General features: G+C 38.9%; 1 protein-coding gene across 4 annotated transcripts in view; it reads right to left on the bottom strand.

Moving 5' to 3' along the window:
- The window catches only part of WDR7 (WD repeat domain 7), a 1,275,554-nt gene that overhangs the window by 1,151,601 nt on the left and 109,231 nt on the right, over nucleotides 1–14,722 (bottom strand). For 2 of the 4 annotated variants that reach the window (XM_086960437.1, XM_086960436.1), the window contains exons 9-10: nucleotides 3,141–3,243; nucleotides 1,868–1,996 (exon numbers count right to left, since the gene is read on the bottom strand). In XM_086960437.1, the coding sequence (XP_086816563.1) occupies nucleotides 1,868–1,996; nucleotides 3,141–3,243 (232 nt within the window). The remainder of the gene's footprint in view (nucleotides 1–1,867; nucleotides 1,997–3,140; nucleotides 3,244–14,722) is intronic. The other 2 variants (XM_086960439.1, XM_086960438.1) reach the window with 1 other exon arrangement.

Below are 14,722 nucleotides of genomic sequence, written 5' to 3'. Positions count from 1 at the left end.
GTGGTCATCCTGCTGACACTATACAGTCTTTCTTGACAGGTCTTTTGAGCCATATGTAACACTTGAGGTGCACTTGGAAGGGAGAGATTAGGATGCCAAAACAATTCTTGTGTATCTCCTGTCTGAATGCTGAAGAACCCTGCCTTTGCCCTACAGACGTCGGTCTTGAGGTTTGTTGTGAGTACAGTGCTAGCTTCAAACTGGATTTTAGTGTAAAATGAGGGAGGACACTGGTGATTTTCCTATAGCACTACCACACACACCCCCATCCACGTTTATTGTGGCCGAAGACTTTTGCCATCTTGAAAGTGCCCTGACACATGGCATTTGGGCCACAACTAAAAAAGTGGCTGTCCCTGGAAACCTTTTACCAAATGGTTAGGGAGTGCCCAGAAGTCCTCCCCACCCACTAGATAGTCAGTGCCAGGCATAAATGTGTCATTCCATTGAACACTGCTGGACTGACAAAAGAATGCCTAGTGGCTGAACCTGCTGCACTTGGCATCTGGGACTTGTGAGATGGCCCTGAGGAGGCTGGACCACCTTCCACTTGAAATCCAAAGACAGGAAGAACTCCAAGGATCATGAGGCTGACCGACATTTGCTATTGCACTCTGCCTGACACTCAGAGTCTCTACGTTCTCTAACTGATGTGCAGAGGGCCTTAAAACTGTCCGTGGTTGGCTGGCTAGCAAATATGTTTTCGAACATTTTCAAAACGTTTGCTTTTGAGCAGCATAGTTTCAAGGAGACTAACTGCAAAACTATGCGACTGGCAAGTCTGCAGTATTAGAATAAATTTCAGGTTTGCCTAAAGTGAAGATTAGCTTTTCTTCAGAGAAATGACAAAATCCCTTTTCAGCTGGAACTTAGAAACCTTTTTAAACTTCCCTAGTTCTAGGCCATTGTAGGCCAATCTATTTGGAGCATCTCCATCTAGATTAACCTCAGATCGCACCTAGATCCCTGTCTACCACGACTGTTGACTACCATTGGCACTTTGCTCTTCTTTGTGCTTTTTCCACCTAAATAATTAAAAATGTATGCAACCTGCTCCCCTTAATTGGATTTTTGTCATTTTGCTAATTACATTTTTCTTAATTTTAAATTGGAGTAAGATTTTTAGTGTGTTTTTGACTTGTAAACTCTTTCGGTACTCCTAAATGCCTTACATATTTTCTCTCAGATGAGCCTGTCTGCCTTGTGCCACAGCTACCAGAGGTTGAGCTCAGATTTAAATTGCTAAAACCTTTGACTGGACCTAACAAGATAGTGACTTTATTACTTGTGGTGGACATCAATCCACCCTAACTAATAAACTACTTTCTCACAATACCATGTATGGTATTATGTTGTACGTCTCATCCAAACACCTGTGCATACTTTATTTGTATGTGCGACAATGCGGTAGTCATGGGACTGCCAACATTTATATATAAAGTAGTTAGTGTCTTCTGATGCTAGCAACATTCCGCTAGTATCCCATATACCAGTCATTTATGGAGCATCACAAGGGAAGGAGTGCTGCAAATTAATGTGCTCTGTTGTACAACCCAGGTACTTGTGTCTGATTATGGGCATTCATCTTATTAATGATTATACCAATGGAAAGAAAGACAAAATATAACTCAGCCTTTGTTACTCCAGTGTCAAATTGTGAATTTATTTTATTTGCAAGTGCATGAAAGTATCCAAGGGAAATAAAATCCTAATCGTTATAACATATCTAACAAATGCAAAGAAAAACTGTAGCATAACTGTCAAATATAAATTAGGGTTTAGCAAAAGTTAAGTTGTCCCTTCAGACACTGCAAACACACAGCATTCACAGGCAATACACTAGGAAAGCTTAGGAGTGGGGTCTTACTATTGCCTCTAGAGGCTTGGAGCAGACCAACATCTGCGGAGTGTACAGCTCCAGAGCTTGTTTTAGGTCAGTGAAATGTTCCTGAGGAGGAACCTGGATAATGGCTTCGACAACATTACCCTGCTCTACCTGTCACAGGTTAATAAAAAGAAACACAATGGAGAGACAATTTAATGAGCACAAATGAACATATGATTGATTATAACACAAATTACCAACATTGAACTGAAAAACAAAAAAGATGAAATAAATCTACCTTTATGGTGGAGAGATTAACATATAATTATTTACTCTTGTTGCATTAGATATTATTTGCAAAAACCACAGCCATCAAGTTTCAATAGGACTCAGGGAAGTACTATGGCACTGCTGTGGCAGATGAAGACGCATGAGAGTGTGATACCAAAACCATCAACTTAGTGGCTACATCATACACATTATTTCTGAAGTTACCCGGCTTTACTTTTTAGGGTTTTCATTGGTTAGATCTAAAACAGGTCACAATTATTGATCATTCTCTTTTACTGATTTCAGACTTCTCACTTAGAATTAGCCATGTAATATTAAACGTAGATGGATACGAGAAGTTACAGACTAGCATATTCTATTTTCCATTCATTTACTTTAAAAAATGTATTCTTGCCTACACAGGTTATATTAAAATACATAACAATAGTATGAATAGGAGAAAGATTTCAAGGTACACTGAAGAATCTTCCAAAGCTGGCCGAGGCACGTGAAAGCCACAGCAGTATGGGCATTTGGTGCAAGTGGTCCCACATTCTATGAAAGCTAGATTCCTCCTGTATTACGGTGGGGAGCAAAGCCCATTACTAAAACCTCTTTTTCTGCAATGAACTATGAGAAGAAAGATATGGCTACTGTAGGGAAAGTCAGTCTAGTATGTAGGCAGCAATGCTACCAGACTTGATCGAGCTTAACAGTGGCAATTTAAGATTTCTCAGGAGAGAAGCCTAATTGTGAAATAGCTGGAGGTCCGAAGCACAAAAAAGTCTTGCCAGTAGCCCTAAATATTATAAGTAGGGCATGCTTTTCCCTGCTTGGAGGAAGGTTGTCTTATGCCAAACAAGTTAAAATATTTTGTTTGATTTATGTTTGGAGGCAGGTTTATTAATGTTTTTTATTTTAAGTGAACATTGCTTTTTTGACTATGACTTAACAAAACTACACTCACTTGCAAACATTTTTTTTTAAAATTATCTCATAGTATCCATTTTTTTATTTTTACATGAAAGAATCACCTGCTGCTTACCTGTTTATCCGCCCTATCAACAACACTGAAAATCATTGGAGCAATTGAGTTTTCAATAGCCTTTCCTACATCTCTTCGAAACGAATCACTGGCAGGTAGACAGCTGAAGAGAAAAACACACCATAAACGTACATCAGTTTTTTACCATACATTTGACTAAAACCAGAAAGTGTATAGTTATAAAAAGAAAAGAAAATACTGCCAATTACATGGTACGATTTTATGATTATAATAAATTAATGTGAAATATTGTTGGTGCGATGTGCATGAAATACTTTTCAGATATGTCTAGTTTGTAGTCCTACAATCAATTTCTTTGTAGGACTCAACCTTTCTTCACCTTCTCTTGGACTAAACTCCTTATTTAAACTTTTCTAAATACTGATCTACTGGCATCCAATTTCATCTTCTTGCTTTTCATCTCTCCAGTCAATTCAAAATGGTACATTCCTGAAACTTCAGTGTTTCTGGAGTTTCCCAAACCTTTTTTGTAAACTCATCAGTAGAGCTCAATTTACAAGTACTTGTGTCCTGTATACTCCTTTAACTAACCCTTACGAAATACATTCTATTTAACTTGTTATTCCATTGGAAGCTTCCATAAGGAGTCTGCTGTCCTCAGTTGATCATCAAGGCTCAAAATTGTCAGAAAAACACTGCTACTTATTCACCATCACATACTACCATTGTTCGTTCAGCAACAGGATTTATAGGAGGATTCACAACCCTTTGGCTTCAAGATCCGTTCGCTGTGTTGGTACTGAATAACTGAAAGTTTTAAAAACTCTCAGACAGCCGTGGAATAAAGAATGGGTAATATGAAGGAAAGGCAACAAAAGTAAGTGTTGCTGATGTGCAATAAGTGGCATTATATATCGCTACATGGACACGAGGAAATCAACTGTTGGAAGACTATGTGTAAGTACAGTATTGAGTGCGATGTTCATTATCCAAGGAAAGGATGCAATCTGTAGACGTACTATGCCAAAATCAGGATTTTAAGTTTGTGCGCAGAATGAATATTTAAGTGAAAAAAACAATAAAAAATTATTAGGAATCGTTTATTAGGATTGAGCATGTGTGTTCAGAGTGAACAATCTCCCTCCATCGGCAGCTGTAAACACTACTTATACTGGAATTCACCAATTATGTATTACAATACAACTGTGAGGAAGAGAGGTACCGGTACAAACTAATGCAATATGGGCTAACACATATATTCTCTACAATCCTTGCTTCCTGCACCACCAGAAACTGAGCCGGAAGTACTTGCATCAATACAATCGATATAAAAGATTAACTGAAGACATAAAAGGTGCTTTTGCTACAGGCACTGGATTAAGAATGACAGAAGATGTATCGGCAGTTGCCATCATAAGAAAATCTAAAAGTAGCTGAATGTGTTGAAAATCCCATGACCCTTCCCCCCATTATGCTGCAAGGCTACTTTGAGGGTCTCTCCAAAAGTCTATTTTACCTAGCTGACCTTTTGGCAGAATATACACACAACATTTGAATACTCAAAAAGTAGATGCAAGAGTCAATAGTTACAATTATAATGCATTTGGCAAAGGAAGAGCTCACAAGAATCTGTATAAAGGTCTCGAACACTATTGGAACATTGCTAGAATAATTGCTGCTCGTTAGCTTCTCACTGCCCTTAATTTTAAAGTTGATGGGAAGGGAAAGTACTATTGAGGTTTTGAAAGGAGGAACAGTGGCATAGCAAGGGCGCTATCCATTCTAATGCATAAAAGGAAATTGGTCCCGCCAATGCTTTAGTACCAAATTATAGTCATATTAGGGATTCAGTGAGCATCTCACGTGCCTAAGCAGTCGTTCCACTGTACCTGCAGTGCCAACCATAGCAACAACACTAAAGTGCGGGTAAAGCAAAAATTGTGCGGCTGCACTGCTATCCTAGTTTTCATTTTGCTTCTTGTACCTGGGTTTATTGGAAACAGAGATAGGGCTTTTGAGGAGTGAGACTTCCTGAGGAGTAAAACGCTAGCACGCTGCTCCTAGAGGGAGAAGGCTGAGTGCTTCTAGGCCTACTGACTGGGTATTAATAAAGGCAAATTGGGATTCTGGTGAGGTGATGGGTTGATCAAAGTTTTTGGAAGACTTGACAGAAGATCATGAATTGGGAGTAGACAGTTCCTGGGGAATCCTCGTTTCTTTCCAATACTGGCAACTCAAAAACTTTCTAGCACAAAATATAAATAAGATGCAATCACTAAGCAAGTATACGTGAAACAGTCAAACAAAGAGCATAAATTGTTGGTCTTAAAAAAACAATGTAGTGCAAAATGCTGCCACTCAGCTTCATCTTGGGCTTAATAGGCATACATTCATCTCTTTGCGCCTGACGTCAATGTACTAGCTAAAATAGCCTGACACATTATTTTAAAGTGCCTTTGCCACAAAGTCATCTTTAGCACCAAGTTCATTTCTACACCATCGCTTCAACATGTACTTGCCACACGGGGCACTATGCTCCTCTACTGCCAACATGCATCCTGTTCCTTGCACTCACTGTTCTAGTCTTGGTGGCTAATCATTACCCTTTCTAATGGCCTCCCCACGTCCATCCCTTGAAGAATAGTGCATTTTCTGGAAAAATCACAACTTATTCTCTACTCCTCATTAGGGTCTACCTACCTTCGTTGTACCCTCAAGCCTACTCTATTCTTATGTTTATTTTGATGACTCTCAGCTGTACACTAAAACGGGCTCCAGTACACCCCGTTCAAGGAAGCAGCTTCTATCAACAAAAGCTTTCCATCATGATCAAAATACGAGTTCACCTTTTGCCCTTGTTCTAACAGGACTGTCAGCCATGGTACTGGTATGGAATTCATGGGATAGCTATGTACAAATGCTATTGCTTGTAAGTCAAATATTACCCAAATGGTTATGTTTTTGTTCTATAGGAAATATATAAACTACCATGACCTGTGAGCAGACAGTGTCTGAAGAAGCGCTATCCTCAGTGAGAAAGAGGGGCATACGAGGATTTATAAAAACAAAACTTAAGAGGACCAAGCAGACATTTCAATTCACTTTAAGTATTAACTAGCAAAGTGTAGACCTGGAAAAAACAACTGACCAAGCAGAGGGGAGTGACAAGGTGCCTAGGGTCTTGCATTATGCAGACTATTGTTACGATTCAAGTTCTCCAAGTGCAGCAAGAGAGGCTACCTGAAAGTTCTGAACAACCAAAGTTTGCCATGCTGCAACCTGGTAAAAATTTGAAACGGAGCCAGGTAACGCTATGTTAAGAAGTTCCTTAAAAAAAGGATCCACGAATAAAACTACGAAGGTGATATGCTCTGAATTTTTACAAACAAAAATTATCGGTATAGGTGAAGGGAAATGTTATGATGATTGCTTACTTGGACTTTATTATAATGTATTGTGTAATTTCTACATTTCAGTTTCTTTCTATTCTTTTTCTTTTCTTTCTTTATACAGGAGGAGGATGTGTTATGATTATTGCTTACTTGGAATTCTTGTTATGGTTCCACGCTAGAATGTGAGGCTGATGACACTCGAGGAAAGTCAGTTGCAGCTAATTTCCCGAGGTGGTCGGACGCTAGGTTGTGTTCTCCACTAAATATCTTTATTAAGATATTCATTCTCCTGTCGTCTTTCCAGGATCCGTCATAACAAACTTGGCGACGATATTAACTACAAAGACGATTTTCCACTGATGATTTACGACTTTGGGAACCCAACCTGGCAGTTGTTGCAGGTGACTGTGTTCAAGCTTTGTCCAGATCAAGGTGTTGGTGATCTGTTCTTCCCGATTCGTCGTGATATGTTGGTTGAGGTATTTCCCAACATTTGAGGTACTGTTTCATTGGGATCAAGTGCCCCCGTGCAGGTACGCCAGTTGAAGTCGCGTGCTTGCGCTTAGACTTCACTACGTTCTTCGTAATGCTTGTTGCCTTACTTCCATCACTGAAACACACTGTCCTTACGTTCACGACGTGTGCATGTTCACGGCATTGCGGCGTCACGCATACATGCCGCCATTTTGGTTTTACTTTACTCGGCTATTTACCTTGCAACATTTCAGGTACAATTGTTCTCTAATTACCAGCACAAAGTACGGTTGTCAAGCACAGGGATCTCCACATTTGAAGACTGGTTTTGCTGTGAATTGGACACCAAATTTTGCTTCACTTACAAGTACAATTTTTCTTTTGTTTTTGGCATTGTTTGTGCAAACATGTTCACGGTGACTCGCACACCTTTAAAACTTTCTACATATCAGAACTAATACTCAACAAACCTCCACGTCTCGACTGTATAATTTATACTACTTTTCTGAAGTGTTTTGTGTTCACTTTTATAACACTGCTTAAGTAGTTTTACGCTTCTTTTTCTCTCAAGACTTTATATTGCTTCAATGGCTACACAATCTAATGTAAATGTGCCTCCTATGTTCCTTCCCCACCCAGGTAAACCCTCCAGGAGGACTGGGTAGAACTGTTGGAAAACTATATTATAGCATTAGATGTAGAAAGGAAGAAAGCTTTAATATTAGGTGACGTTCACTCTTGGGAGTGAAAGTCAACGCATTTTTAAATATTTACCTGTAGCCATGGGACCCAATGGTCAACCAATAGATGATGTATCTAAAGAGGCCATCAACAGACCAGAAATCAGGTTTGCCAAAGAAGTTAATTTAGTCATGGCTAGATATATGTTATATACGCACCCAGAATCTGATAGTGAATCAATAGATGATTTTGTTTCTAGATTGATGGAGTTATCTGTGAAGTGTCGTTTTGGCGTGATGACTGAGGAGCTACTTCACGATCAGCTTATTGTCCAATTTTGAAAAAGAAAAATCCAAGAGAGGTTATGGGCTGCGAAAGACCCCTCGTTGAAAGATGCTGTGGATATGGCCAAAGTAATTGAAGAATCTATGAAGTGCATTAAGGAATTAGGAAAGGAAAAAAAGATGAGTGAAGTGTCTAGTCTTGATAATCCACTTAAAGAGGATGATTCTGATAATGCCATTTCAAATAAATATTGAAGAGTACTTCATCCTTTAGTCCTGTTTACAGAAATAGAGGAAAAGAATGTTTGCGCAGTGGAAGTCAATATCATTTAGCCAATTCAAAAACTTTTTTGCCATTGACCAAGTGTGCAAGAAGTGTGGTCGGAAAGGTCACTACGCAAGAGTATGTAGACAATCTGATGGTAAAGACAAATCCAAATTCAAAGTTAATGTTGTGCAAAGTGATTCTGAGGCTATGCAAAGTACTAATAGAGTTGTAGTAATTGTAGAGTCCAAGGAGTATACTATTTCAGAAGTTAGTGAGGACTGTAAAAGATTGATCAGACCCAATGCCATATTTCGGAGTTTGCGGCCATGAAGTAAGTCTCATGGTTGATTCTGGATCAATGTTTACAATTATTCCTGAAGATTTGTTGAGATCAGTGTGGGGAAATGTTCCATTGAAGATTAAGGATATTAACCCAGTAAGCTATCAAGGTCAAACCATTGATCTTTTAGGATATTTGTATGGTGTTATTCGTTTTGGTACCAGGAGTACGGAGGGAAAAGTTTACATTGCCAAGAAAGGGTCCCCTATTCTGGGCTGGATGCACCAATACAACTTACATATTGTGATTAATCCCAGGTCTACAAACTCAGTTATGGTTGTGGATGATGGAATACAAATTAACGATATTTTGAAGGAAGCACACAATATTTTTGAAGATAGGCTAGTTTGTGTGAAAGGCTATTCCCATAAAATTATTTTAAAACTTAATGCTTGTACTGTTCGGCATAAACTTAGCAGAGTATCGATTTCAGTTAAGCATGGTCTTAAAGAATTGTTACAAGATTTCAAGGCGTTATTGAACCGGTTGAGGCACCTCCATGGATTTCTCCGGTTGTTATAACGCAGAAATCTGATGGTCGTTTGAGATTCTGCATAGACTTTAGATCGCTTAACAGAGATATTGTAACTGACACCTTTCCATTCCCCAACATTAATGAGTTGTTGCAATCAGTAGGTGGTGGCAAGTACTTTTCAAAGATCGATTTGCAAAGTGCTTCTTATCAGATTAGACTATACCCGGACTCCAAACAGTTAACTACTTTTCTCACTACAGAGGGTACTTTTCAATTCACTCCCATGACGTTCAGCCTTGCGTCAACAGCGAGTGTTTTTCAAATGATGACGAGCGGTATTTTTGAAGGAGTCAAGGGTGTAGTCTATTTTCAAGATGAAATTCTGATTTCTGGTAAAACCATTGAACACCACAACGCTCTGTTGAAACAAGTCTTATGGAAATTGGAGCATGTAGGAATGACAGTGAACAAAGAGAAGTGTACATTTTTAACAGAACAAATCGAGTATCTGGGATATACTATATCTAGCGGATATATTGCTCCCAAATGCAATCTTTTGGAGGCTATAAAGCTTGCACCTTATCCCAAAGACAAAGAACAGCTAAAGTCCTTTCTAGGACTAGCTGATTACTATTGTAAATTCGTAAAGGGATTTGCCAGTATAACTGAACCTTCAAGGTGTCTTCTTCGCAAGGGATACAAGTACATCTGGGCTAAGGAACAACACAAGTCTTTTGAACAAATCAAGAATGAAATTTGTAATGCTGGAATTTTAGCCTCATTCAATAGTTCATGTAAATCCTTTCTCACAGTTGATGCCAGTATTTCAGGCATTGGTATGGCGCTTTCTCAATTTCAGTGTGGTGCTGAAAAAAAGCATTGCGCTTGCTTCTCGTACTCTCACTCAAGCCCAAAAAAACTATTCGGTCATTAAGAGTAAAGCTTTGGCTGCGGCTTGAGGTGCAGAGTATTTTAGAGTATTTATGGTGCACCAGATTTGTGTTGAGAACTGATCACAAACCATTAATCAAAATGTTATCTGCAGGTGGTGCTGGAAAGGGCTCTGGGTGATTGGCCAGATTTGCAGCAAGACTGCAAGAGTATTTGTATGATGTATAATTCAGCCATGGTTAGAGAAATTCGCCAGCAGATTGTATATCTCGTATGGAAAATGTTGACAGAAATGTTGTAGAAAGACTCAAATCTGAAGAAGCAGTGGCTCCTGTTTGTAACATACAAGATTGTAATTACGATGCATTTTCTGGGCTGAAGTGGGAGGGAGAAATGCGGTCTGATTTCATTCTTAAGAAGGTGATGGACATGATCACCTTGGGAATACGTAGAGATAGTATGGTTTCGAGCAGTAGCGGCTCCCCCCCCCCCCAGCGCCTTGAGACCCCACGGGTATGTAGCGCGCTTTATAAGTGTCACTGATTGATTGATTGATATGGTTTAAGTCTGCTAGACCTTTTTGTAAAATTATTGATGAACTCTCTTTAACTGGTTCCGATGTGTTCATGAGAGGAGATAGGTTCGTACCACCTACTAAGTTGAGATTTCACATTTGTAGGCTTGCTTATGAAGGACACTTGGGGCAAGGTATGACTATTAGGAGAGTGAAAGAAGATTTTTGGTGGCCTGGAATGGATGACCAAATTAGGAGATGGGTTCAATAATGTAGTTCGTGCAAAGAAAGTGAGAAGAGATTCAAGGTTGGAAGTCAGAGCAGTATGGGGCAAATCTCTGACCCAGGTAGGTCTTGGAACACTATTTGTTTAGATGTTATTGGTTCGCTCTCTGAACTGTCTTTGGATATGAGGTTTGCTGCTGTGCTTGTGGATGTGCATTCGAGGTGGTTTATTGTTAAATGTTTTAGAAACATTACTACTTCATTCCACTATTAGAATTTTAGAGAAAGTTTTCTTGGAGGAAGGAGTACCACATACTTTGATGATGGATAATGGTACTCGGTTGGTATCTGGTGAGATGCATTGTTTCCTAGAAAAATGTGGAATCAAACATTCTTGTACTTCCCTGTACAACCCTATGAGCAATGGGATTGTAGAGAGGGCTAACAGATTAGTGAAAGGGACTGTTCAGTTGGCACTGTCCAGTGGAAGGTCGCCTAATCAATTTGCGAAAGAAATGTTATGGGCATATCATTTGACTTTACATACTGTCACTCACAAATGCCCATTTGAGCTTATGAGAAGGTGTCCACCTGGTTCTATATTGGTTCCCTCATGGTTACAAGATTGGTTGATTAATGGTGGGAATCAGGAGGTGCTTCACTAGGAGGTATCTTCTAGGTTCAAGGTTATAGATTGGGTTAAGGTGAGATCTGGTAGGTCAAGAGGTGGTTTGAGAAGGTTTTTGGGTCCCTTTCGTATTGTTAGGGTTGGTAAGTTCTTTGTGGTTTTTTAAGGTGGTCAAACATGGAACTTCTGTTGTGTGGCATTATATCAGAAAGGTGGTCAATGTCCTTCACAAAGCAATGAGTTCTCAGGTTGTTCAGGAGCCATTTTCATGCCTGATTTTACTCATTCTTCTAAATCTCCTCAAACTGATGGCAATGCTATACCTGATTCTTTGATGAATGATGCTGGTAACTCTCTAGATTCCTCTAGTGATCTGGTTGTTAGAGAGGATGTGGGTACGAGAGTTCGCAGGTCTCCCTCTTATTTACAGGATTATGTTATAATGTAATTTTTCTCCTCACATTTTGGTGGGGGGTTTAATATTTTTCTTTTTCTGTAGCAAAAGAGGATGGTTGGTAGTATTAGAGTTTAGGGTTTGAGTGCTTTGCATTTGCAAGACTTTATTATAATGTTGTATTGAGTGTTTTGCATTTGCAAGACTTTATCATAATGTTATATCGTGTCATTTCTGCATTTCAATTTCTTTCTATTCTTTTTCTTTTTTTTCATTATATAAGAGGAGGATGTTTTATGATGATTGCTTACTTGGAATTCTTGTTATGGTTCCACACTAGAATGTGAGGCCGACGACATTGAGGAAAGTCAGTTGCAGCTGATTTCCTGAGGTGGTCGGATGCTAGGTTGTGTCCTCCACTAAATATCTTTATTAAGATATCCAGTCTCCTGTCGTCTTTCCAGGATCCATCATAACAGGGACCCTCATATATCTGCACTACTCCAGATGTGCAGAGGCAGAACAGAAAACAAACTGACAGGACAAGCAAGGTAGCGAAAATAAGTATGGAATAAAAGCTGAATGATCAACTGGCCAACAGAGATCTAATACCTACCATCTGATCACATTAAGGCCAGGGGTTAACTTTGTGTTGGCTAATTGAAATGAGGAAACTAACTCCCCCAAAAAAACAGTATTAAACACAGAGCGTGTTTGACACAGAAGGTGAACTAGGCAATTAAATAAATACGGATGATTTATCGTCCTCAAATATTTTTCCAGCAACAGCCACGATAGAGGCGCTAATACTGATTTAATCTACACCTTCAGCCGTCCTGGATAGGCTGATCAAGTCTGCTAAAGAGAAAGTACTTTAAACTACACGCTTACGTAACACTGCACAAAAGGTATCCCATTGCGCCATAGTGACTTCGAAAAAGAAGCGGTTACAGAAATAAGCAGTCAAAATTAATGTCTCTCAGGGGTCCCGCACAGAATTATAAAACCCCCAAGAAGGCCAAGAAATTATCCTATGAAAGCACTGCATCTTGTAAAGAAGAAATCTCACCACTCAAAACCAAACTGGAAGATCAGTGATGACACTGAAGGCTTAATTTCGGTGGCAAGGTCTGGTACAGAATTAACAGAATTCCCCCTTGAATTGAATCAAGGAAAAGTCATTATACATGAGCTAAAACCTGCCATGAAGTGCCCCAACAACCACCAAAGAAGGAAAAAGGAGACATTCCCTTGATATCACACCTTCTATATAGGTGGAAGTCTGATGGTATTAAAGATATGGTGGCATCTAATATATCACGGAACATGTCAGCCTAAAACTAGATTTGAAGGGCCAAACCCCCTGGTGATTCACACTTCCCTCCCCGGATTCGATGTTAGTCAGGATCTTGATATGGAACCTCCACAGCTTTGGCACTGTGACTTTTATTGCTGAACTGTCTTGCCTTACTGTACTTTGTGCTGCTATCTTTTCCTCTGTTATGTAACAGATTTGAAGCGCTCCGATACCCTCTGGTCAGGCCAGCGCTATATAAAACTTCTTAAATAAATAAATAAAATAAATAACATAACTCATCGAAGTGGGCTGGTTCTTGAGAGGAAAAAATATGTTTTAAACTCTTAGAACTTGCTTGATGAAGCCTCTAATCAAGCAAAGAGAATACTAAATAGCAGCAAAAGTAAATGAGCAGAGTTCCATCACTTGCAGACATATCAATTAACAATAGTGATAGAATCAGCTTTCTAAACAACACAAAAGGTAAATAAAAAGGACTAGAAATTACTTGTTAACGTACAACGTTACTTTAAAAGTACCAAATGAACTTATTTGCAATGGTTTTTGTGTAACAACAGCTTTTTTTAGGAAACAAACTAAACCCACTGTCTTCGCCCAACTTATTGATGTAACTTCTTGGGAAAGGATACTAATTTGTATAATCGCTTGGGAATAACTCTATTGAGAGTTACTGTTCACAAAAATGTTTCTGTGACTACTTCACTTAAGCCTACGAGACTGGTGTAAGAAAATCCACCAAATGTAACCAGGGTCCAGACATAAAAATCAAATAAACAATGAACATGCAAACTTGGTGTAATAGAATGTGTTTAGTTTTAATATATGCCTGAGTCTTGTTGATATCAAATCTTTATTAATACGTAGTATTCTCATGATACAAGAAACATGGAAGCAAAATAACATTACAGTTGCTAGTTTCACTGTTTCTGGATTTCTGTAGCCCCTAGTAAGAGAGGACACCCAAAGGACGGCCTTGCAACGCAGAATACCTTAAATTATACATGGAAATATACTTGTGTACCACTTCATGATCACAATGTTCTGGAAGCACTTCTAGACCATTCAAGTAATCTGATATAGTCTCATTCGGGTTGTATTGATGTGTACTACCCGTTAGAATATATCGGTCTAAAATAAAAGCTTTTATTATAAAAGTAGGATCTATGTACCCTTTGGGGGACACTTAAATACGAATATTCTAAGAAAGAGAGTTTCTAGTGCCTGTACAAAAGCAGAAAGTATAAATGTTCCTAATCCTAGTTACACAATAACGTTCACCTATACACAAAGTGTATAATAAAGGATAATCAGCCAGCTTGCAAAACATTAATCATAAGTGCTGTTAACCACCAAATCGACTACATGTATATTGATAGTTGTGCTTTCACTAAGTGTTTGATATATTTTTAAGTTTTAGATTGTGTTGGTAGTTATCACCTCCCATTAAGGACCACTCTGGCACTACCCCAAAGCCATGCAAAAATGAGTGCAACTGAAAATACTAAACTTGCACCACATAGAGGGCTGGTCATTTAAAATAATGGTGAAATAGTGAATTGGGGAAAAAGTGCTTAAAGAAATAAGGGCTGGTGACCAGGTCAATGGCATGTCTTCCCCCTACAAAACTGCCCCATTGGAATTTCAATTTAAAAAAAAAACCTGCCTGAATTGCAATTCACTGTTATTAAGAAATTGAGTCAACCACACAATTGGCTTGATTGTGATTGCATAAATAAT

Source organism: Lissotriton vulgaris, chromosome 3_1 (assembly GCF_964263255.1).
Source record: "Lissotriton vulgaris chromosome 3_1, aLisVul1.2, whole genome shotgun sequence".
Lineage (NCBI taxonomy): Eukaryota > Metazoa > Chordata > Amphibia > Caudata > Salamandridae > Lissotriton > Lissotriton vulgaris.
This window is presented reverse-complemented; position numbering and strand designations above follow the sequence as displayed.